We start from the raw sequence: 24,532 nt of genomic DNA, 5'->3' as shown, positions 1-24,532 counted from the left end.
AAACCCAGACCAAAGTTTAAGTGTCTGATGAGCTGGGATAAATTTCCTACCCAGCTACAAGGTCAATTGCTGGGTTAGAATAGTCAAGGAAAAGAAGATACAGCCCCTCACTAGCTTTAACTCAGCATCTGCTCAGTCCAGAACTGGCAGCAGTCACAAATCATGATTCTGAAAGGAAAAAATCGCATTATTACTGGACATTCTTACTTAGGATAAGCAGGGTGGGATGGTTTGACAGCTCCAGGATATGTGTACCAACCATGAAGGAACATCACTGCCTCTCCACACCTCCCTCCAGGCCAGAAATTTCTTGGCAGAGCTATTTGAAGAGGAATTAATTTACCCCAAGTCCAGCCAGAGCCAAGCTTGCCTTTCCTGAAGAGAAAACTTTGGATGTGACTGCAGCTCCAAGGGCCCAATCTGGAGCCACTGAAAGGTTGTCCAGCTCTGCAGCCACATGACAAGTGCCACCCCAGAGCATGTCCAGGGCATGCCAGAGAGGAAAAGGTGGTTAGCATGGTTTTGGCTCTGGAGACAGCCACCCAAGCTGGCCAGCCATAGAAAACAGCCAAGCTCTCACTTGTCTCGGTGTCTGCATCTGACACCTAAGCAAGGTGCCACGAGTGCCTCTCCTCCTCCAGCATTACAGGTACCCTCACAGGAAGGCCTGATATTATCCCACAGATTTTGGCTCAAAGCCCATAGGCACCACCAGACTTCACTAGGCTTTGCATCACATCCAGCTTCCACTCACTGCTTGCTTTTTTTCTCCATTTCCTTTCCTTCTGCAAAGACCAGGACACTCTGCAGCCCTTCTCGGACCACAAGGGAGCGATTTGCTTTCGCAGCCTCAGACAAGTTATCAGTGCACTCACAACAAGTTCTGCTTCTTCGGTCCAGCAGCCAGCACTGCCAAGAAGGGAGCTGAGTGTGCCACAAATGAGCAGAGTAGGAGGTGCCCTGGACGTGTGGAGGAGGAGGGACATGGTAGAGTCAGTCGCGTGGGTCCGCATCCCCGACTTCAAAGGAGCATCAGCAACAGTCAAACAAACACTGTCTGCTGGCTAAATAATGTCATCTGCAAGTGATTTGTCCTGTCACCACCAGTCTGGGTGCTTCGCCCTCGCAGACGATCAAACAGGAGGTCTGCTTTCCAAGATTTGTCATCACCAGAGCCCGCTGCAGCTGCCTCAGTGCCTCTTTCCAAGGAGCGCGAGCTGCAAACACTTCATCAGCGACTTGCGTCATCCTACCCCGAGCGCTCCAGCCTTTCCAGAGGCTGCAATTAACCCTCTGGCTCGTAGATGCACACAGAAAATGGCATCATTTGGGTAATTCAGTGGCATTCCTGGCTGCTCCATGGCAATGCCTCTGCCCTGTGGGGCTCAAGGAGGCAGCTTCCACGCCGTGTCCCGGCTGGTGCTCACTGGAGCAGGAGCAGCAGTGGCAGCGCTCAGCCTCGGCGAGGGCAGTGGCTCCGTGACGACTCCAGTCTGTCACGTAAGGAATTTTATGTGTTCCTCATGCAAATCACCACAACAGATGTCAGATGGTCTGTGCGAACTGGGGCTGGATTTCACATCTGGAAATGGAGACGGAGCGGCATCACCACAGCTGGGATCAAGACAAAGGTGAGACTGAAGTCCAAGCCTGCTGATCCCACTGGGTGTCAGGGGAATGAGGCAACCCTGGGCAGAGGAGCTGCTGGGAGCCTCTGCCCTAAAAACACTCCATGTGCTGCAATGATCCTACTGAGCTTTGAGGTTGTGCCTCAAAGAGCTCATATTTCTTAGGACATAAATGGGAAGAGGGAAAAGAGAAGAGAACCCACCTCTACTCCAGGGCATAGAGGGCCTCCTCAGAGTTTCCCTCCAAAGCTGTGCCAGGAGACAAGTCCAATGCACTAAGTGCAAGATAGGCACAGGCTGAGTCTCTCTGACTGCCTAGCAGAGGTTTGAAGGACACAGAATATACATGGAGAATCTATCCTCTGCTAGAAGTACACAAGTGACCACCTGGAGAAGCAGTGCTGGAAGACAGACAGTGGTGAGACCAGCAAGAGGAGGTGTGGGGCACGGTGTAAGGCAGAGGCCATGAATTCCATACGTAGGAGCTCTTGGTGATGTAGGTTTGAAAGCAACCCTGATTTCCAGATGAGGTCACAGCTCTGGTTGTTTGGAGGCCAGATGCTATGAAACACCACTGCAGCACACGCAATCTCTCAGCCCAGGCTGCTGAACTGACTGGAAATACCCACATTACTGGGAAACCACACAGACTAAAGCAGATGTTGAAGGACATGGGGAGAAGGGAACATCTGGCTATCTCCACAAGCCTGGGACATTCTCAGGCAGCTGGGGGGCGCTTCAGCAACCTGGAGAAGCCTGAAGAGAAGACATGGTGCTTACCCAGGCACAAAGAGACTATTTTAGACAGGAAGAGCTCAGGACAACCTCCTCCAAAACCTGCTGTGGCAGCTAAGCACTGCCTGGGCACCAAAACCACTTGTGTCACCCCCCCCACAACCACAGATGTGGATCAAAAGTGAGGAAATGCACAATTCAACCCTAAAGTCAGTCCTCTGCCTGCTGGGGACCACAGGCTGACAGAGTTCAGCACACAGAGGTGCATTCAGCTCAAGCCAAAGCCCAGGAAAAGGCAGAAAGCAGAATGGATCTCCATCCCTCAAAGGTTATTTTTCCAAGACCTTCTGCCTTTTTGCCTGTGGCATCAGCTGTGAAGGAATAAAGAGAATCCCACCCTTTTGCCACTCTGTATAGCATGAATATGTCAGGCCAGACTCGAGAGACAGGACAGGGCTGATGGGATGGACAGCAGGGTTGGGTTGACAACAGTCAACCACTTTCTACCTTGTCCTGTTAGTGGTCCTTGCACATGCACAGCATCCAGCAAAACAGAAACCCCACTGTGACACTCTGAGGTCTCTCATCCATCATCGTATAATGAGATTTGCTGAAGAGATGCCTTCCTGGTCACCACTATCCCTGAGGGACAAGCCTGCTCCTGGGCAGGCCTGCCTGCTTATCCAGCTGAGCTCCCGAGCCTACCTGGGCCCCAGCTCATCCTCACAGCGCCAGGTGAACTCCCCAAAGCTCTCGTAGTGCTGGTTGTAGTGGTAGAGGACTCGGTGGAGGCTGGGGGAGCCCAGGTCCAGCAGGGTGTTGTAGGCTGTCTGCTGCTCCTTGCCACTCGTGTAGCCATTGAAGAGGTTGTAGATCTTGTCTGCTATTTCTGGGCAGAAGGACAGGGGGTGTTCAGTCGGGTGCAAGGAAAAGCATGAACAAAGCCTGCCACAGGTAAAGCTCAGTTCTAGGGAAGCCAGGACCAGAACCAAGATTTGTCCACTGAGTTATGATTTACATCACATCAGAACAAGGTTCCACCAGACTAGATGGCATTCCCTGGGCGCAGTCCAGGGACAAGGTCCCAAGAGACTAGATGGCATTCCCTGGTTAGCTTCCCACAGTTTGGTCTAATTAAGAAAACAAATGGGTGATGCCATCAGGTAGTGTTAGTGAAACACCATTTATTCACTTTTTGTTTGCAGAGAGGACTGTGCCTCCTGCAGCCTCCATCTCAGCCCTGCACACGTGTGGCAACTCCTGGGCCACTATGGGTGAAGGAGAGGTTACGGCCAGGACATGAGACATGTACAGAAACCTGCTGGAAGGGGGAACCCACTCTTGTCCCAAGCAGCTCCCTCCATCTCACCTTGAGCTTTCACATCATCTACCACAGGGCACGGCGTCTTGACTGTCACATCACTTGACCTGGAACGTCTTCCTGTGTTATCAACTCCCCAGAGCGTGAACCTGGATGAGAAGGGGGAAAAACAAAGCTCTGGGCTCCACATGGAAATACAGGCAGCACCAAACAGGATCAGGATGCCAGCACTGCCACAGCCCTGCACAGGGCACTCACATGTAGGTGGTGTCGGGCTCCAGGCAGCGGATGATGAGGGAGATGGTGGAGGAGAGTCTGTCAGGCACTTGGGCTGGCATGGCACAGGGGGACTTGGCACCAGAGATGATGTCATCCACAAAGCTCAGCACTGTCTCTAGGGAGAGAGAGGAGCATGTGCCACTGGTGATGGCACAGGGGCTGTGGAGAGCCTGTGCCTTGCTGCCACACTGCCTGGTGCCAAGGGGGAACAAGGCTAAGGCATGAAGTTGGCATAAAGTTGGGCCCACTCCTTTTCCAGAAAAGCTCATCCCTATGGTATGGAGCTGCCCCTTTCTACAGCACGGTGGGCAGAAGGGCTGCTCTCTCTTCCCCAGGATATTTGATTTGTTGCAGCATCCCCTTGCAAAGACAAAGACAGGCTCTCTTCTAACACCTCCATCCCACTGTCCCTGGAGAACCAGGGGAGTCCCCACTCACCTGTCTCCACCTTGGAGTGGTCCATTCTGTCAGTGACCTTCTCTTGACGGAGGAGGTAGTCCACAATCTGCACCCCAATGGGGGGCTCCGAGTGGCCCCACTCCAGTACCACCAGTGTGCTGCTGGGCTCATGCACAGTGGAGAGACGCAGGCTGGGGGACAGATTTTGCATTACTTTCTCACAACAAAAGGGATTCAAAGCCATTAACTCACAGGAGACAGCAACCTCAGGAGATAAATTACTCCTCCTCCCTTTCCCCTCCAGGTTCTGGGCATGCTGGTCCAAAGGACTCATTCCTAGGGTTGCTTTACCAGGATGGATCCACAACCAGCCCCACAGTCCTCAGCTGAACTAAGAAAAGACACTGCAACTCTGCACTCTCGATTCCCATCAGTTTGCCAACCTGCCCCACAAAGGCACACAGCCCCAGCACCCCTGCCACCACTGCTGGCCATCACCACCCCTTCACAGAGCCACCACACCACAGAGCCAGGCTGGGCACCTACACTGGGTGTGGGAGAGGAGCACAGGTGGGCAGCCCATCAGCCCCGAAGGCACTGGAGTCGCAGCGGCACCAGTCCTCGATGACATCCCCACTGCCCGAGCACCACAGCAAGCTCATGGTGGCCTCCTGCAGCAGCTGGGGGACAGGAGAAGGGGTTGAGCACTGGCAGGTGAGCTCCCATGAAGGAGCATCAGGGGCTAGCACGGTTGGGACAGACAGAGATGAGAGATCTCTGCAGCCAGGTCATGGAACTTGGGGTTTATTGCAAAAGCCTGGGTGCAGGGGCCTTTTGGGATTTGGGGTTTATTGCAAAGGGCCTGAGTGCAGGGGCCTTTTGGGATTTGGGGTTTATTGCAAAGGGCCTGGGTGCAGGGCCCTGCTGGGAGCTGCCAGCAACAGCTCAGAGCAGGCCTGAGAGAAGAGAGGGGGAGAGAGGATGAGAGGGTGGGAGCATAAAAAGGTAAGAGAGCAAAAGCATAAGAGAGTAAAAAGGGTAAGAGAGCGAAGTTTTTGTTACAATACAATAACTTTTCTTCTGTCTTGAATGTTGTGATTCTTACTAACTAATTTAATACAATATACAAATCTTATAGCATTTATACAGCCTATAAGAATCATTACATTACCATACTGTGTTACATTTTAAACCCTAAAAACTCCTCTTTGGGCCCCTTCTGCCAAGCTAGTAGGGTCTGCTCTGACCTTTGGACTTGTCTGCAGGCAGACAGTGTTGTTCCATCAAAAGGGGATTACCTTCAGCTGGCTACACCATTGTTTTCTCATTGTTCAGTAACTAAGGGATCTCAAAGCTTGCTTTCATTTCAATCTTGCTTATAGTTTCTATATCCTCAAAATCTTTTGCCAGGCAATCATATTTATAAAGCTTTCCTGTTTCATCTTCCCCAGCACTCCCATCCCACCACCACTTGTGTTCATCCATCCCCTGGTGGGCTCAGCACAGCCCATCCACCCTGGAGAGCAGGGCTGGCCAAGGGGCAAGGGCTGACCCCGCTCGTGCCCAGGTGGCTGCTCACCCGCTGGGTCTGGTTGTTGGTGACCAGGTCGTAGAGCGGGGCTGCCTTGGTGACCTCCAGCAGGATGGGCTCGGCTGGCACGTCGGGGCTGGAGGAGACGTGGCACAGCGGGCAGGAGGAGGGGCAGCGCCCGCGGCTCTGGCACTCCATGCGCACGCCGGCTGCCACGCGCTTGGTGCCCGACTCCGAGAGGCTGGCGATGTACTCGGGGAACGTCAGCACCTTGGGGTCCCGCTCCCGCTCCTCTGACTCATCCGAGGGAGAGTTGCCTGCAGAAGCGGGGAAAAGTGACACCAGGGTGGGCTCCAGGCCATTGGTAGTGGAATATGAGGGGCCAGAGCTCTGCCTCCCACCCAGGAGGGAGGCAGTGCTTCCAAAGAGCCGCCTGCATCCTTTTGCTCTGTAGGGATTAAATACTTACTGGTCTTCAGAGGAGGAATCAGGACTAAAAAGCCCACCGTGGCCTCTGTGATTGCAGGTCCTCTGGTCCCCCCGTGCCTCAGTTTCCCCAGCCCCATCCCCACAGCTGGATGGGACAGTGCACCCTTACAGCGGGTCCCCACGAGAGGGAGCCTCCTTCATGTGGCTGGAGGCTCCTGGAGAACCTGCCTGGGCACCTTCACATCACCCTGACTCTCCAAAAAAACCCCTGCCAGACCACAATCCTGCAAAAGCCTTCCTGGCCCTACATAGCAGGAAATGTTTTGGCACAAGAGGAACAGTCCTTGCACAGAAATCAAAAAGGTAAAATCTGCCCATCACTGCTGTGCCCTGGACAGCATCACCCTGCCATGGCAAGCCTTGCCATGAAGGGAAACAGCGCTTTTCACACAAAATCCATGCCAAAGGATTTATACAGAAGAAGGAGGAGTGTAGAGGGACCATTGAAGATGATTGGTGGGGCTGGAGGAAGATGAAGGATGAGCAGGCAAAGCCTCACTCTCAGGACAGGCTCAGGCCATAATTAGTGGTGACCTGGTACATGGGGAGCCACCATGGACCACGTCCATGACTCAATAGGAAAATCTCCCTATAGCAAGGATTTGTGGAGAAATGATGGGCCAGCACTAGCCCATCCTTGAGACTCCTGAAAGAAAACAAGGCTGTTATAACAAAACCTGGGATCCAAAAGTGTTGCTTTGCTCCCCCAGGAAGCTGGAGATGGATCACTTTAGGCTGGCTGTGAATTGCAGCTTAGCAGGCACTGAGGAAAAGCAGAGGAGCCAGGGAATGATTTGTCTCTTGCAATTTCTCAATCGATATCCAGCCCCTGACGTTTGCAAACAAAAAGCAAAGGAAGGAAAGTGGCAGGTGCCAGAGTGAAACCTAAATGTGATACTGTGGGTGGAAAAAGGCTGCCAGACCTGAAAAGCCTCCAAGCACGAAAATCAAAGAGGAGGAAATTGCAGGAGAAATAAAAGAAGTACTTGCAATCAGGAGGTGCTACATCTGGAGACAGCCCACAGCCAAACAGCACCGTGCCTGTGCTTTCCCAGGTGGGCTTGTGAAGAAGCCCAGGCTCCAGGAGCCCACAGGATCCAGACTCAGGCTTTGAAAGAGGCCCTTCCCACACAAGAGCCCTGGGGAGATAAGCGTCTCTGGGGCTGGGACATAACAAGAGCAGCACCACAGGCTGGTGCCAATACTGAGAATTATGAAGCCTCATGATGGAATGATGTGTCCATTGTGGCTCCAAGCTCACCCTGCCTGCACCTGGGAATTCCTGGGCAGCAGCAGCAAACCAAGGTCATCTAAAGAGCAGCAGCTCTGCTCAGCATCCCCCATGCCCAGGGTTGGGGGCTGGCTCTTGTTTGCTGCCCAAGCCGGGATGCTGCAACCCACCATCCCCAGCATAGGCAGGAAAACACCTACAGGCAGCTTTGCTGAGGCCAGCACAAGAGATCACAGAATCACAGAATAGTTGGGAATGGGAGGGACTATAAAGACCATCTCATTCCAGCTCCTGCCATGGGTAGAGACACTCTCCACCAGACAAGTTGCCACAGACCTGAGGACAGATGGCAGCAGGCAGGGTTGGGCTGCCTCAGCTTTTGTAATGCTGCCATTCAAATTGGGCAGGACCTCTTCCACAGGGGATCCATGAAAGCACACTGCAGCACCACAGCCTCACTGGAGGAAATGCAGCAGTACCAGAGGCCCTGGGCACCATGATGAACCTCCCAGCTCCTAACTGGTCCCCTGGCATTAAAAGCATTCTCCCCAGGAGAAGGAAACACACTGGAGGGAGCAAAGTCTGGCTGCAGGATGCAAGTGGAAGAGAGTAGATAGGGCAGAGATAAAAGGAAGGAAAGAATAAGATTAAAGACAACAGTAACGTCCAGAATGAGGCAGGATGGCTTGGTGGGATTGGTGCACTTGTCTTTCCCTGGGGCTGTGGGTACGGATCTTTCTTGTTGTCCTGGCCTGCTGCAATCCATGGGAATCCTTTGGCTGGCTTCAAAGGGTGTGAGAGCAGGGTGTGAGATGATGACATGGGACACAGTCCTGACACAGGCTGGGCACCTCCAAAATGCCAAAAGCAAACCCCACTTCCCACTCCCAGGGGGTGGCTATGGGTACCCTTCCCAAGGACAAGCTCCTACCTTTGCTGATGTCCTCATACTCCAGCCAGAGCTGCCGCTGGACCTGCCTGTTGGGATACCAGATGGAGCAGGACTCCTCAAAGCCATACACGGCCTCTTGGATGTAGTGGTTGCCAAACTGGTCCAGCAGCGCCACAAAATCTGCACGGGAGGTGGCTCCATCCAGAGAGTGGAGTGCATTGCTGAAAGCTGGCAAGGAGATGGAGGAGATGCTCAGTTCCCAGTGCCCACCAAGCCCTTGCTACCCCGTACACACTCGCAATGGACAGCCAGCCTTTGAGCCCATCACCTCTCAGAATCTCTGCTGGTCAGAATGACTCTGAGATATGTACAAGTCTCTTTTCCCAGCCTGGCAGTTGAAGAAGGAGTCAGGATTCTTCTATTCTTGGTCTCAAGGTTGTTTATCATTTCTTATCTATAAAATTGTTTCTCCAACCCACTGAGGTCTGTCTGGCAGGTTGGGTTGAGGCACACTGCCCATCCTTGGGGCAGTGTTATCTTTTATACTAAAAACTATATGTACACTATTTACCATAACTTCCCAATACCTATCACCTATGTTAGACAGTGAATTTCTACCTTAAACCAATCCAAAAGTGCCACCATCACCCAGAAGATGGAGGCTAGGAAGAAGAAGGAGAAAGGACAAGGCATGCCCAAATTCCTCCATCTTGGGATCCCAAGCCCCCATTCTAAACCCCTAAAAATCTATTTTTCACCTGGTGACAAACTAAGTATTATTCTACTTAAACTCTCTTGACTTGTAATTCTTCATACAAAGGTTGGTAATTTGTTCCATGGGTCAAAATCAAAGGCACAGAGTCTTGGGCTCTGTGCCAAGGTCCCAGAGCCCCTTGGCAGGGTCTTGAGTCCCCCAGGGCAGCCAGAGGAATCTCCTGGGTTCTGACAATCACCTGCCAGCAGAAGGCTCTGTCACCTCTAGCCATCCTCTCTCCCCTAGTTCCCCATGTCCCTGCACACTTACCCTGGGAGATGGTCATCTGGTTGAGCCGGACGTGGTACATGACAGACTGCACCTTCCAGTGCTGCAGCAGGGGGTACCCAGACACCTCACTGAAGTTCACCATCCCTGCCAGAGAGAGGACACAGGGACTCAATGCCACTGCTGAGCAATACCTCACCATGGGGGTGGCTGCAGCCCTTTGTGCCTTGGGCAACACAGCCAGCAAGGTGGGAAGAAACCAGGGAAAAGGGTTCTGTACACACCACATGCCCCCAGGGAGGCTTTCAGAGCTGAGGGTCAGGTGGTCCCCAGCAATTAAAATGACAGCTTTGAAGGAAAACACGTAGGCTTGTCTCATTTTGCTCTGCGCTGGAAGATAATGAGCCTCCTCCTGCTTCCTTCCCAGTGCCCACTCCCAAGGCATGCCCAGGTGTGCTAATTATGTCACTAATGAGAGCTGTGCTTTTTAATGAGCTGTTAGCAGGCCTGGGGACAGTCACCGTCATGCCACATGTGCCCAAGGGTGACCAGGAGGCCCTGGGTCCCCCTCGGCTGGGACTGAGCTGAGTGGGCAGCAGATGGGCAGGGAAATCACTTCCTATTGATGCTAATGTTCCCTCAGGACTCTATGGCAATGCTGGGGCTGGAGAGGACCCAGGGTTTGTTCTTCTCCTTCAAAGACATCCCGTTTTTCAGCCATTCAGCTGTGAGTTACAGAAGCCAGGAATTCATGGAGACCTGGGCTGGTGCGCACTTACTCCTGCCCAAAGCAGCTCAGCTTCTATGAGCAGAGGGACAGAGAGGCCACAGAGCCTCAGACAAAGCCCCAGCAAGGGAACTGAGGGGTGCTCATGGCTCTGAGTTTGGTGGCCAGAGCATCCCCGAGTGCCACAGCAGGATGCTGGGACAGGCCACCTCCTCCCTCTCAGCTCCAGTGCTGCACAGCCAGCACGTCACAGCAAGCTCTGCTGCCAACAGGCACCCAGCAGGAGTTCAGGAGGATAGCAGTGGGTATCCCCCCCTCTGTAAGGAGACCTGGAGACAGAATATAAGCAGGATAAGATCCTTTGCCTTCAGCACCTCTCTCTTCAGTGCTGCCTGCTGCCGACAGCTTCAAAGCCTTGCTCTTCCCTGCAAAGTGTTTATGCAAAAACAGCCCTTCCTTACTCAGCAGCTCTGCCTCTCGTGTATTCACAGTGATATCCAGGCTTCTGACAAGCAGAGAATATTTTACTTATTTTTCTTTCTTTCCTCTTTTTTTTTTTCCCCTCTAAATCAGCCACAAAGCCAGCAGAGTGTGGGAAATGAATAGCATCATTTACTGGCTTTTACCTCCCCAGCATAATTGCCAGTGAAATCCCAGTCCCACTGACACTGCTGTGATGCTGAGGCTGTGGTGGCAGCCTGTGCATCCCTGTGCTTCCCTCTCCTGCCTGTGCCTTCCTTACATCCATGTAACCATGTCACAGGCAGGAGAGCCCCAGTGGGAGGCAGGTGTCCTCCAGCACCTCCAGGCAGGGTTGAGCATCCCCAGGGAAGCAGGAGTGACCCACCCATCCATCTCTCCTGGGGAAGCTCAGCCCCCCAAGACCCACCAGCACCCTCCTCCCTGCCGAATCTGCCTGCACCTTCACTGCCATGCACCCTGTCAGGGCAACCAGCATCCACCAGACCCTGGATACAGTCCATGGGGGCTCCCCAAAATCCTCCTGGAAGCTCTGCCAGACAAAGGGAATGCACAAGCTCTGCTATGAGACAAAAACAGCCACATCCTGTGCTTAGCAGCTCTTCGATGTCAGGGCCATTTCAGCCAACAGTGCTGCACTAAGGTAGAAAAATCACAGAGCAAGGCTTCATAAAATCATGCCTGCTCTCTGGAATCAGTGGCTGGCCTGTCAAGCTAGCACTTTGCAAGCTGCCATGTGAAAACAACCCTCTTGTGAGAAATTTGTTAATATAACAAACTTCTCCTGGGTTAAAAAATGACTTACACCTGCATAAACTGTGTGTGCACCATTAGATAGAAAAATGAAAACTATCTTTAACAAACAACTGTTCCTGCATGTAGACACCAAGAGTTTGAGTGACCAATCAATACAGGATAACTTGTTACTAACCAATAAAGTAATTGGCAAGAAAGCTACTGACCAATTGGAGTCCCACAGGAGGTCTGTAAAACTGTATAAAAAGGAGTTATATGAATAAAAAATGGCTTTTTTCCATCATGAAGAAAATGGAGTCCTGAGTGATAAACAGCAACAAACACCAAGGAAATGAAGGCTACTTATGAGTACTGGAACTTGGAAAAAAGGCAAATCCTTGAAAGCTGTCTAGGAACCTATGATAACCTATTACTCATGGCCCATGATGCTCTGGTATAGCAAACAAAACATTTTGGTTTGGTGGCACCGGGTTTTGAATGCTTCATTAAATCAGCAAAGAAATCAAAGGTAGATGGAAAACTATTTTTGCCTTAAAAAAAAAGAAAAAGAAAAGAAAAATTCTTTTGTAAATGCCCCAAATAGTTGATGGATGCTTGAGTTTTTACACTCTACAATTAATTTACAGCCTTTGCCTTTCCTTCATTTTTAATGCCTTCCTCTTACTGGAAAAAGGGAACCAATCCTCAGCTGCTGGTTCCTTTGTGTGCAGATAAAGCCCGACTAGACATATCCCCCAGTAGGGAGGTTGGGGTGCTGAGCTGGACATGCTGGCAGCTCCCATGCCCCTGGGAGAGGCATGGATCCAGCTGGACTCACTCACCAGTGAGGAACTCAGGGTCGGGAGTGGGGTCAGAGAGCTCCTCTTGGCACTGGTTCTCCAAGGGCACTGTGGCCACCACCAGCCCATCAGGCAGCTGCTGCTCCAGGCCCCGGGCAAAGTTGTTCTGCCTGGAAGTGAATTGAAGAGAGAAGAGCAAGGCTGGGGGACAGCACTGACTGCTAGCAAGTGACCCATCCCAAAAAACCACCTGGCACTTCTCCTTTCCTTCAGGAACAGACTAAAAAGATGTCTACTCTTGATGGAAAGTGTCAGGCATGACACCCTCCCCACCAGCCCCTCCATCTTCTGCAAAGCAAAGCCAAGCATAGACAGACAGGCAGTCTGCTACAGTCCAGCCCCAGGCTCCTTCCACACCTTCTGTCTCAGACATCTTTTCATGAAAATCCTTTCCTTAGGATTTTTCCTCCTGAGAAGCTGAGAGGCCTCAGGAACAAAATGTAAACAATTATTATCTGCTGCTGTGGAATGCAACAGATGGATCTGTGATTGGTCTCATGTGGTTGTTTCTAATTAATGGCCAATCACAGCCAGCTGGCTTGGACTCTCTGAGCCACAAACCTTTGTTATTCATTCTTTTCTATTCTTAGCTTAGCTAGCCTTCTGAGATGAAACCTTTTCTTCTATTCTTTTAGTATAGTTTTAATGTAATATATATAATAAAATAATAAATCAAGCCTTCTGAAATATGGAGTCAGATCTCCGTCTCTTCCTTCAACATAAGACCCCTGTGAACACCGTCACAGCCTTCCTCTTGGAGAGGATGCTGAGGTCTGACCCTGCTGGGGTGTGCAACTCACCTGAAGGTCCCTTTGAGCACCTGGCCTGGTGCCACCTCCCTGGTGTGGTTGTTGTAGCCGTAGAAGAGCTCCCCGAAGAGGGTCTGGTTCATGGGCAGCTCGCGGGGCTCGCCGCAGTCCCCGCCCTCAGGGCACGACTCTGAGATCAGCTGGCACGAGCGCCCGTCCGCGCCCAGCTTGTAGTCCTCAATGCACCTGGGGAGCCAGCACGGGGCACCCTGTCAGCTGCAGCCCCCCAACAGTGAGCACAGACACAAGAACAGAGGAGACACCCTCCATCCCAACCCCACCAGCTCAGGGGGGTGGCAGCAATGGACAGCAGCACTTTGGGGTGTCCCCGTGGCCAGGGAGGGGATGAGGATGGGTCACTTCTGGGAATCTCTGCTGGTCAGAGCGACCCTAAGATGCATTAGAAAGTCTCTTTTCCTAGCCCAGCAGTCAAAGAAGGAGTCAGAGTTCCTTTATTCTTGTTCTCAAAATTGTTTATTTTTTCTTATCTATAAAATTCTTCCTCTGACCCACTGAGGTCTGTCTGGCAGGTTGGGTTGAAGCACACTGCCCATCCTTGGGGCAATGTTATCTTTGTACACTAAAAACTATGTGTACACTATTTACCATAACTTCCCAATACCTATCACCTATGTGAGTTTCCACTCCAAACCAATCTAAAAATGCCAACATCACCCAGAACATGGAGGCTAGGAAGAAGAAGGAAAAAGGACAAGGCATGCCCAAATTCTTCTTTCTTGGGACTGCGAGCCCCCATTCTAAAAACCACAAAAATCTATTTTTCACCCCATGACAAACTATTATTCTACTTAAACTTTCTTGACTTGCAATTCATATAAAGGTTGGCAATTGTTTTTTCCATGGGTCAAGATCAAAGGCACAGGGGTCTTGGGCTCTGTGCCAAGGTCTCCAAGCCCCCTGTCAGGGTCTGGAGTCCCCCAGGGCAGGCAGAGGAATATCCTGGGCTCTGGCAGTCACTCACCCACAGAACATGAGGATGTTGTAGAGCAGGGGGTCCTCGGGCAGGGGCACCATCTGCTGCAGGCACAGCTGCTCGCAGCCCCCGTTGAAGCCGTCAGAGCAGTCCACGCCCACGTGCCGGTCGTAGCAGCCCGTGCCATCCTTCATGGGGCTCAGTCCTGTGGGGCACTGGTGGGGTGGGGGAAATAGGGGATGAAAACCCATGGGAAGGTTTCTGTCTGTGGGGCTGAGGTGGAGGGCAGGGCTCCACCAGAAACTGCAGCCTGAGCAGTGCCCAGGGGCTGCAGTAAGGACAGCAGCATCCTCATCTGCAGAGATTCCTCCTGCACCACTTTGCAGCCCTCAGGAGTGTATCCCCTGAGGTGGGAACCCCCTAAGCCATCTCCTATCAAAGCAATGTGCTGGTATCAACCCCACTCTCCAGCAACCCAGCTCCAGTGACGGACAAAGCCGTGCTGCCCTTTCCACACCCACTTTCTGCCCCACTCTCACAGCCTCTTCCCCCCAATGCCCAGCTCTGCTGACACTGCAGCCCCACAGTCCCCCTGTTTTGGGGCAGAGCAGCTGTGGTGGTGACACACACGAGTGATCTGCAGCCTCCCACAGAGCCAACAAACAGATGGACTCTTACTGCCTCGTGTGCTCAGCAACAAAGGAGCTGCCAGCCCAAAACCATTCCCTGCTACAAAATCAACCTCAAAACATGCACCATAAAGTGACAGTAAGGGAGGCAGGGTTCCCTTTGTGGCCTGCCCTTCCTTGCTGACACCAAGGGGGGTTCCAGGAGCCTGGGGACACTCACCACACAGCCCGTGGAGTCCAGCTTGCGGTCCGAGATGCAGCGGAAGTTCTTGCTGCAGCCGCCGTTGTCCCGGGAGCAGTCGCGAACGGGCCCGAAGGAGTCCAGCAGCACCTCCAGGCTGTCAAAGGAGGATGAGGTCATCAGCTCTTCCCTGTGAGGAGGAGGAGAAAGAGGAGATATGTAATTGCTGCTTCCATGAGATGTTGTGGATGCATGCATGACCGTGGCTGTTGCATGGGTTTTCGCTGAGCTCAGGCTGACAGTGAACTGGACGGCAGCCGAGCTTTTAGAAGGATGCAGGAGCTCCTGAGATGAGGAGGAAACTGCCAAAAGCTCGGCTTTGCAGGACTAAAGAGGGGCAGGTTCATGGTTGTATTAATCTCGTGGGATGGGGATGCCAGCTCTGCTTGCTGAAGCCCCCCCTGAGCTCCCTCACCCTGCCATGGCACCTACCTGACCTCCACTGCATCCTCCATCACCGTCATGTCAGTCTTGCACTTGGCTGAGGGGTTGATGGCCAGCTCAGCTGGTGGGATGACGAAGCTCTTGCTCAGGGGCAGCCACATGCCCTCGCCCAAGGTGTAGGTGAATCTGCCAGGGAGAGCAGAAAAGGCTTGGACAAAGGAAAAAGCTGACCCTGGAAGGTTGTCTCCACCCAAATCCAAGCCCTTGAGCCTCCCTGCTCATCCTGCAAGGATACCAGCCCAGACTAAGGTGTGTGGGCAGGGTAAAGTGGGGTGGCTCCTCCAAATACACCCAATGATTCCCAAAAATTGCATGTTACTTTAAAAAAAGGGCACTTTCATTTTCCATAGAAACCCTCCTTCAGAGCCTAAAACTCACTCTCACCACAGACAGGGAGGAGGAACTGGCTGCTGGCTATCCAGCACCCACATGAAGCTGCAGGGGCATCTTCCCAGCCATGTTCACATGTCCCCAGGAGGTGGCACAGGACAGCTGTGCTCAGCCCTGCCAGCTGGGCTACCTGCATGCCCTGAATCATATTTAAGCCCCAAAATGTGCTGAGCATGTTGCCTTCACTGCTTACCGAAAGATCTTGTCAGAAGGCTGCTCGCCCAGCACCAAGTCAAAGCCACGCTGGAAGATGGTGTATGGCCAGGGCCTGGAAAAGAAAACCAGGAGCATCACACTAGCATCATGTCCTCACAGCTGCTCACAGCCCAAAATGCCTGCTCAGCTCCCAGCTCACATGCAGAAGGGTCCTGGGGTAGGATGACTCCGAGGGTAGCCAGGACAACACAATACAATAGCCTCAGATCCAAGATCTTAATTTTGGGGTCCCTACAACATCAGATTCTCGTCCCAGCTCCAACCTGCCAATAGGCCAGTGGTGTGCTGCATCTGTTATTTTGGGGTTGGATGCACTCCAGAGTCATCTTCACATCCCTTCATGGTACCACCTGCCTGGTCCTGTTTTAGGGATTTGCATCACAGCTATTGAATTGCAAAAAGGAAACCAAACCACAGCTGGACCATCTCTGTGAGGTTTTTGCCAGGCAGCACATCAAGCCTGGGACCTCAATTTCACCACCTGCCTTATTACCACCCTTTTTTTCACTGTTCCAGGTGGGGGAGCTTTGCAAAGTGGGCTGGAAGACAAGGTGGAAACCTGGAGCCAAGCAGGAGGCTGGAGAGCTGGTCCATCCCTGCTGTTGTAGAGAGCACAGGGTGATGAGTGATGAGCCACTAAGATTTGGAGGCTGGTACCGTTCAGTGGGACATCCATGGCCATGACACCTTTGGGACATGAACCCCCAGCAGCACAGCCCTGCTGGCACACCACACTCACAGAGTGAGACAGACAAGAGACCCCACTGCCAAACCCTAAAATTCCAAATTCCCTCTGCAAAGAGCTCAGAGCTGGGGAGAAGAGATTTTCCATCCCATCGCATCACTGCTGCTAAAATTCAGAATCAAGAGTGTCAGGTGCCAGTGACAAACCCAGGGATTTTCTCTCGAGGCAATTACAGCTCTCCTGCACAAGCAGTTTAATTTCTAATCTGAAGTTGTTTCAGCAAGGACAAAAATAATATTAATAATAATAATACAAAAATCCTGCCTGCAGGATTACAGCATTCCTTTGCTGGGATACAATGCTGTTCTCCTGTCTGGTCAGCTGGGAGCTGGGGATTACATTCAGCCCACAATCGGATTGCCTTGAATGAGGTCAGCCTCATCCAGAAAGAGATGTGCTCCTTGTGTCTCGCCAACACCTTGAATGCTTCACTCCCCCACCTTCCAGTGCTCCTGCAGATGGGTTTTATTCTTGCTTTTGAGGAGCACATCGGGCTGGGAACAAAGGCAGAGGCTGTATAGAAGCGAGGCATTGTTCCCCATCAATTCGGGTGGAAAAGTGGTTGTGGAGAGCTGCTCTTGGCTTGCAGCAGAGCTCAGTGCTGGGGCAGGTGCTGCAGGTGCACAGGGACTGCCAGGCCTCTGCCTGGTGGCACATGTGGACACACCCAGGACATGGAGCCAGTGTATTTGGACCCACCTGGGAGACTGAAATCAGCACCCAAGCCATGGTGTGTCCACCCAGGATGCAATTTCCAAATGTGGCTAAAATCATAGAGTCCCAGAATGGCCAGGGTTGAAAGGGACTTTAAAGATCATCTCATTTTACCCCTCTTCCACTAGCCCAGGCTGCTCCAAGCTCCATCCAGCCTGGCCTTGAACACTTCCAGGGATGGGGCAGCCACAGCTTCTCTGGGCACCCTGTGCCAGGGCCTCCCCACCCTCATAGTGAAGAATTTCATCCTAATATCTAATCAAACCTTCCCTCTGTCAGTTTAAACCCATTATCCCTGTCCCTAACACTGCATGCCCTTGCAAAAAGTGATGATGGCTTTGATCCAGGGAAGAGTTTTCTGTGCTCCAGGAAGGGACATGTGGCATCTCCTCAGCCTGCCACACTTTTCCCTTATTTGGGATCAAAAAAGCCCCTTAAATGCAATGTTCAGCCTTTAGCTACACCCCTACATCGCAAGGGAGAGTCAGGCTTGCATGGCCTTCAGAGCTCACAAAAGAAAGTGGGAATGACCAGCAGCTCTGCAGCTGATCAGGTTGGATTAAATGGGCCAGGAATGACAGCTCTCAGCATCTTGCAAGCCTTGGCACTCAGGTGGGTATTGAAACAACAAAATGGGCAATCACCAGGGCACCTGAGAAACAGAAAATTCCCCACACTCAGCCAGCAAGCTCCCAGGGCCAGAGTGCTGCCAGTGAATCCCCAGGACAACCTTAAGCCTCTCAGCTCTTCTAGATGGACCATTATCTGCATGCTTTGCTCCACATCTGGGCATGAGTGGAAGCTCACAAAACACCTGCTAAGCCCTCCAAACCTGGCACTGCTGGAGATGCTTTGAACCAGCTCAACAGGCCCTGGCCATGCTTAAATTGCAGCCCCATGGGGAGGAGGCCAGACTGACTTGGAGCATCCAGAACTGTGCTCCAGCTTGAAAAACTTCCAGACAAGATGGGTGGGGTGAGGAATAATCCCAGAGCTGGCAGGATGTGACTACCCACCATGAGCTAACCTGGAGCAGCTGGAGCTGGCAGGAGGCTGGAGGGGCTGCAGGAGAAGGTACAGGAAGCTGCTGCAGGGGAGTGTGACTGCAATGTCACTGGAGGAGAAAGCTGTTACACGCTGGAATAGGTGACTTCACACGTGGTTCCCTGACCTCCTGTGCTTTTTAGGGTTTCCTGCCAGTGCACAGCACAAGGATGGCCATGCCAGGGTGAGGAGACCCTGCTGCACCCAGGACCCCAAAATGGGGACCCATGCAGACCCAGAATCACCCTGAGAGGAAAGTGGATTTGTCTTTACAAACAATATATAGGTTGTAATATATAAACAATAGTGGATTTGTCTTTACAAACAGGCTGTGGGTTTGCTGGGAGATAAAATTATCACTGGGAGATAAAAGAAGTAATGGGAAGGATTCCACTGATTGATGAATGGGAAAAGATATTTGCTTTTTTAGGTTTGCTGATAAATGAAATTAGGCACTGAAAGATGAAAGAAACAATGGAGAAGAAAAAACCTTAAATTCCATAAGAATTAAAAATGAAAAAGGGAGGGTTATACATTAGAAGGAAATCTTTGGTATCAGACGTATCGGGGAGTCTGTGCCTCTCAGGTACCTCAGCCAATGGGGCAAGAGAGAAGGGAAATGTGGCTGGGAAATTGGGATAAAAGGAGGCTGCATCCTCCAAAAATTTTAGACATCCAAGGGGAATGCTCCATGGCCTCTCCCTTTATTCCAGTAAAGTAAAAGGACTCCTCTGTGCCCTTTTTGGACACAAACCTCTGATGCTTTGTGGATTGATTTTCCTAACCACCCTGGTGGCAGCAGAGCAGAGTGCAGATGCCACCAATGACACCGATGACATTTCCAATCAGCGATGCCCAGGGCAGCTCCTCCCCAGCTCCCCTTTGCCTGCACCAGCCCTGCTCGGGTTTCAGCTGCCGATGCTCTCCCCTCCCACCCTGCCAGCCCCGGCAAGCAGCTCTTTATTAAAAATGCTAATTCCAGCACTTTCTCCTGGGCTGCCCGTAAATCTGCCAGGGGAACGGGGCGGGAGGAGGAGGCAGATGGGTGGCTTGGTGAAAAGGATCTGAAAGAACCGGGAGCTTTTTATCAGGCTGCCCTTCAGCTTCCAGAGCAGCACGCAGCAGGGGATGGAGAGGGAAAAAAAATACAGGAAAAGGAGTGTGGGGAGAAAAAGAGAGAGAAAAATAAAGACTTTAAGCAGGAAAAGTGCTGTACTTGTCAGTTGGGTGTGTCCCTCGCTCTTCTGTGGGATGCGGATGGGATAATAGGAACAGGGGCACTGCCAGGATGGAGATTGGGGAAGGGAAGGGAAGGGAAGGGAAGGGAAGGGAAGGGAAGGGAAGGGAAGGGAAGGGAAGGGAAGGGAAGGGAAGGGAAGGGAAGGGAAGGGAAGGGAAGGGAAGGGAAGGGAAGGGAAGGGAAGGGAAGGGAAGGGAAGGGAAGGGAGGAGGGAAGGGAAGGGAAGGGAAGGGAAGGGAAGGGAAGGGAAGGGAAGGGAAGGGAAGGGAGCTGGGTGAGCAGGGCACAGGCTGATGCACTAATTCAGGTCCTGTGCTGGAAAAAACACCTGTAAGGCTGGGGTGGGACAATTTCCCAATAGTCACAGCAGGATGAGAGCACCCAGCCTGGCATGCTCACCATATCACCTTAAACTGCCTTCAAACCTCCCCAGGCCACGGTGAAGCCCATTACAAGTTGAAAGAGGACATTGAAAAAGTCTCCTTCAATGCAGAGCACCTCAAATCTCAACGGGGGAGGCTGAAAAGTGCACCGTGAGGAGGGGAAAGCCATGTCTGAGATGGATCTAAGAGCTGGGATGAAAAAGTACAGATGCAGGCAGGTAACAGTTTATTAACTAAAGACAGAATGTGCTGATTTGATTTTTGGCCAAGTCATACCACAAAAAGAACGGCAGAAATTTGGTCTGATGAGCAAAGATGAAGCATGGTAGGATTGCTGGAAACTGCATCCTGCTCAGGGAACATTAGAGTAAGAGTCGAAAAGCAGCTAATTAACAATGCATATCAAAGCAGGGAGACAGACTGTGAGCACACAAACAGCACCAGACAGATTTGTTTAAAACAGGTAAGGAGCAGCACACACACACCAAAAAAAAAAAAAAAAAGAAAAGTAAAGAAAAAAAGAAAAAAAAAGCAGCAGATCAAATGTATCTGGTATCCATGATCAAAAAGATCTGAGTTTTTGAAAAACTGAAGATTTAGGGTCCGGACACGTTGGGTAAAAGATGCAGTGTGGAGGCGTGGAGCTCAGTCTGGTACCCAAAATACACACAGCACAAAAAGCTTCTCACTGCCATCACCAATAAAGTACAAAGACGAGCTTGCCTTCATGAGCAAAATTAGATGCTACTGAGCGAACAGACAGCAAGGGAACTTGTCATCACTGTAAATAAAAACAAACCAACAGTAAAACCATCTAAACCAAAAGGCTGAAATGACTTTCCAGATAAAAAGGCCACCCAGGGAAAACAGAGGAGGTCAGATGCAGAGCACATCACTCCCAGGTTTGCCAAGGGATTTGGCAAATCCTGCTTTGTTGACCAAGGGCCAGCGTGGTTTCTCTGGGGACTGACCCGTGGCAGCAGAACATCACTGCAATATTGGAGGGTTCAGAGCATATTGGACAAACAGCAGTCAGAAGTGTTTCAGGCACAGCTGATCTCACCTTGAGAGAGGGGGGAGAGAGCAGAATATTTGCAGACATCTCTTTCAGGTGAGCCTGGAACTGGGAGTGAGCTGATGAGCCCAACAATAGACAGCACTGCAGTCAACCTCTACCCCAAAACACACAAATACCACCTTACAGCTACAAGTTATCCAGGTAAACAGGCTCTGACAAGATGGTTCTCCTAAGCTGAAGAGATTTCATCACAGCCATGACCTTGTGGAGGCCAAAAGTTCATGCAAAAGGGACCTCTACCATCACAAGCCCTTCCAGGCAGAGCTGCACTGAGCAGCACCTGGACATCAGGAACAGAAAAATTCTCATTAAACACCAAGCTGCTCTCAGCATCACAATGCTTAGTGTGAACATGCTTTCAAGAGCCCCTAAAAATAGTGGAAGCTGCAGGTAGGGATGGTCAAGTGTGGTTTCAGCTGTTACCATTTTATGAAACAAAAATCTGACAAGTTCTGTGAAGAAACACAGAATGAGCCCAGTTTCAAGAGGCTTGAGAGAGTTTTCTAAGGACGGTGACAGCTGCAGCACTGGAGCCTTCTCAAGAGCCCAGGGAAGGGCAGAAGGACTTTGACAGCCCCACCATGGTCTAGGGCTGTGCTGCACCCTGGGGAGAAAGGAGAACTGCCAGGTTTCTCTGCCTCAAACAGAAAAATATTCCGGAAATGCTGCACATAATTTGTCATAGCCAACTCCAGTATAGAAAAAGAAACACAAGACAAGATGTACCCTGGCCAGGCATGGATCCTGTTTCAGGCAGAGGAAAGGCTCCTGTGGGAGCCTCAGGCTGGAGATAGGTCTAAAAAAGCAGCCCCAAATCCCCCAGAGGAGCAGGGCAGGTCCTGAGCACCTTTCAGGTGGGCATTGCTGACACCAAAGCTTGGTCAGGAGATGCAAACAGGCCCAGGGGACTTTAGGAATGTATTGGTCCTTCTTGCCCTTGGCTTCTCTCCTGCTTGTTACCATCTATATTTTTTCCCAATTTACCTGAAAGCAGCATCTTTTTCTCCACTTTGCCTTCAGAAAGTGAAGCAGCTAAATCAGGAAAAAGCTGGAGAAGAGCAGTGTGCATGGAAGGAAAGTGTGAAGCTGCAGACCCACGCTCAGGAGCACAGGAAAAGCAGAGGGACAGGAAGCAAATGTTTCTCCACAGTGCTTATCCATTTTGTTACTAGCCTCCATGGACAAAGTTATTTGTTAATTTGATTTTGCAAGGTGTTGGGCTCAACACACCAAAAGCATATGTGGCTGTGGGCTCTTTCCAGCCCACTGTGAGACACTCCTAAACACAACACCTCCCAAAACAGGCAAATCCCTGTCAGGGGAATAACTCAGTGTCTCCTATGAGATGGCACAAAGGAGCTGGGGACATTCCTCTAGGACCCTGGGGACACACACCACAAGGAGCTGTGTTTCTGCCTGGATTCTCCTGCCCCAGCAGTGGCACCTGGTGATGGTTTGGGGACCGTCACCACACTCACAGCACATCCCCACCATGGTGGCACCTGCACCATGAGCATGGCCCTGGCTCAGGGCACCCAGAGCAACAGCTTGTCTAGCACAGCTGGTGCTAAATTGCCTCTAAAATGATAAAAAGCAGCGAGGGGGCTGGAGATGGAGCAGCAGTGCTCTCCCCAGGGCCCAGTTCAAAGGGACACAGCAGGGCTGTGCCAGCACTGACAGCTGCCAGCCCCCAGCGCAGAGACACGGCAGGGGGGACACCAAGCCTAGCCTTTGATGATTTTTCTCTTCCCACTGTGAACATTAATAACTTCAGAGAGGGCATCCTGCCACGTGCAGGGCCACCACCGATCCAGCTGCTGCATAATGAGAAAAGGGGGGGGGGGAAAGGGTTTGGTGGGAGCTCTAAATTTGGGGATGTCTTGGCTTTGTGCACATCATCTCCAGCCATTCCTGGGAGCTGCACATCACAGACCCACGAGTGCTGAGGGACAGATGGAGCATCCCCTTGAGGGTCACAGAGAGGTGGAAACTTTGGGAATCCACCACCAAATTGCTGCTGGAACATCAGAAAAATTTCCTTTACTACCTCCAGGTGTGTAAAGCTTGGAGCAGACTCCTCTGGTGACTCCTCTGTTCCCTCGGGCACAGTATCATAGCATTTAATTTTCCCAGTTTTCAGTGGGGACCTCAGCCCCACAAAGTGCAGGATGCCCAAGATAGTGCACACAAGGATGGGAGGAACAACCTCAATCTCCTCCAGGGGGTTCTTACTCTGAAATGTGACAATGGCCTCTTGTATATCAATCCTGATTATTTCAAAGAACAGAAATCCTCTCTCCTGCAGACCTGCTGCAGAGCCCAGCTGTGTGCTGACCTTCCAATTCACCGAGGTGCCTCCAAGAATTTACCACAGTTCTGCCATCCCAGAAGTCCCCACAGCTGTGCTGAGGGGCTGTGGAAGCCCAGCAGCTCCTGTGAGGACACTGCAAGGCTGGGCACTCACCCCTGGTTCGTTCCCCACTCGTTCCTGATGCAGAGGTGCTTGTGCACAGGGTCCTTCATGTAACCTTCATAGCAGAGACATTCTCCTGTGGAGACACCAGGGACATGGCAGGACACTCATGGGAAGGCTTTCCATGTGCTTCCCTGCTGAGTGCAGCCACACCAGCTCACAGACCCACCCTCAGGAGCACTCACCAGTCTCGGGGTCACACTGGTGCTCACAGGGGTCCAGGAGGCGCCGGGCACACAGGTCCAGGGCCCAGGGCCCACTGGAGTTTTGCTGGGAGAAGAGGACAACCTGTGCTGGGTTCAGCCAGTCACTGGCATCCAGCTGGCTCCCCTCCAGCAGGATGAACCGGCTCCCTGCCACCGAGACAAGGGCAGTCAGTGACAGCCACCCGCTGCTGCACCCTCATCCCACGGGGCTGCCCTGCATCCCACCCATCCCGTGATGTTTGCCCCCACCCTGCGATGGATCCCTCCATCCCCTGCCCATTCACTCCATCCTGAGAAAGCACCCTCTGTTCCACAAGAGTTCCTTCTGTGCCACAAGGAATCCTCTGTCCTGTGCCCGTCCTCTCTGCCATATGACAGCCCCCTCCATTCCATACACATGACAGCTCCTTCCATCCTGTGCCTTTCCCCTCTGTCCCACAGCAGCCATCTTCATCCCACAGCTCTCTCTTTGGTCCCACACAGAGGTCTGTCCCACCATTTAATCCCATATCCATTCCTCTCCAACCCACAATAATCTCCTTGGCCCTATGCCCATTCCCTCCACCCTGCAGCAAGCCCTGTGTCCCACAGCAGCCATTTCCACCCTGTGTCTGCCTCCTCTGTCCTGTGCCTTGTCACCCTGATTTTTTAAGATTTTTAAGCCTTCTGATGTTTACATTCTTGTAATGAACTTTCT

General features: G+C 51.8%; 1 protein-coding gene across 5 annotated transcripts in view; it reads right to left on the bottom strand.

Annotated features, from left to right (window-relative positions):
* ASTN1 (astrotactin 1) overlaps positions 1-24,532 on the bottom strand; it is a 74,324-nt gene that overhangs the window by 17,442 nt on the left and 32,350 nt on the right. For all 5 annotated transcript variants that reach the window (XM_064719476.1, XM_064719477.1, XM_064719478.1 and 2 more), the window contains exons 7-22: positions 23,815-23,982; positions 23,621-23,705; positions 15,930-16,004; positions 15,335-15,472; positions 14,882-15,032; positions 14,081-14,247; positions 13,090-13,284; positions 12,272-12,399; positions 9,530-9,634; positions 8,545-8,733; positions 5,942-6,210; positions 4,909-5,042; positions 4,402-4,553; positions 3,943-4,078; positions 3,733-3,833; positions 3,069-3,252 (exon numbers count right to left, since the gene is read on the bottom strand). In XM_064719476.1, coding sequence (XP_064575546.1) covers positions 3,069-3,252; positions 3,733-3,833; positions 3,943-4,078; positions 4,402-4,553; positions 4,909-5,042; positions 5,942-6,210; positions 8,545-8,733; positions 9,530-9,634; positions 12,272-12,399; positions 13,090-13,284; positions 14,081-14,247; positions 14,882-15,032; positions 15,335-15,472; positions 15,930-16,004; positions 23,621-23,705; positions 23,815-23,982 — 2,377 coding nt within the window. The remainder of the gene's footprint in view (positions 1-3,068; positions 3,253-3,732; positions 3,834-3,942; positions 4,079-4,401; positions 4,554-4,908; positions 5,043-5,941; positions 6,211-8,544; positions 8,734-9,529; positions 9,635-12,271; positions 12,400-13,089; positions 13,285-14,080; positions 14,248-14,881; positions 15,033-15,334; positions 15,473-15,929; positions 16,005-23,620; positions 23,706-23,814; positions 23,983-24,532) is intronic.

The sequence above is a fragment of the Zonotrichia leucophrys genome, chromosome 8 (assembly GCF_028769735.1).
Source record: "Zonotrichia leucophrys gambelii isolate GWCS_2022_RI chromosome 8, RI_Zleu_2.0, whole genome shotgun sequence".
NCBI classification, from domain to species: Eukaryota; Metazoa; Chordata; class Aves; order Passeriformes; family Passerellidae; genus Zonotrichia; species Zonotrichia leucophrys.
The sequence above is the reverse complement of the archived record's forward strand: the minus strand, read 5'-3'. Positions and strand labels throughout refer to the sequence as shown.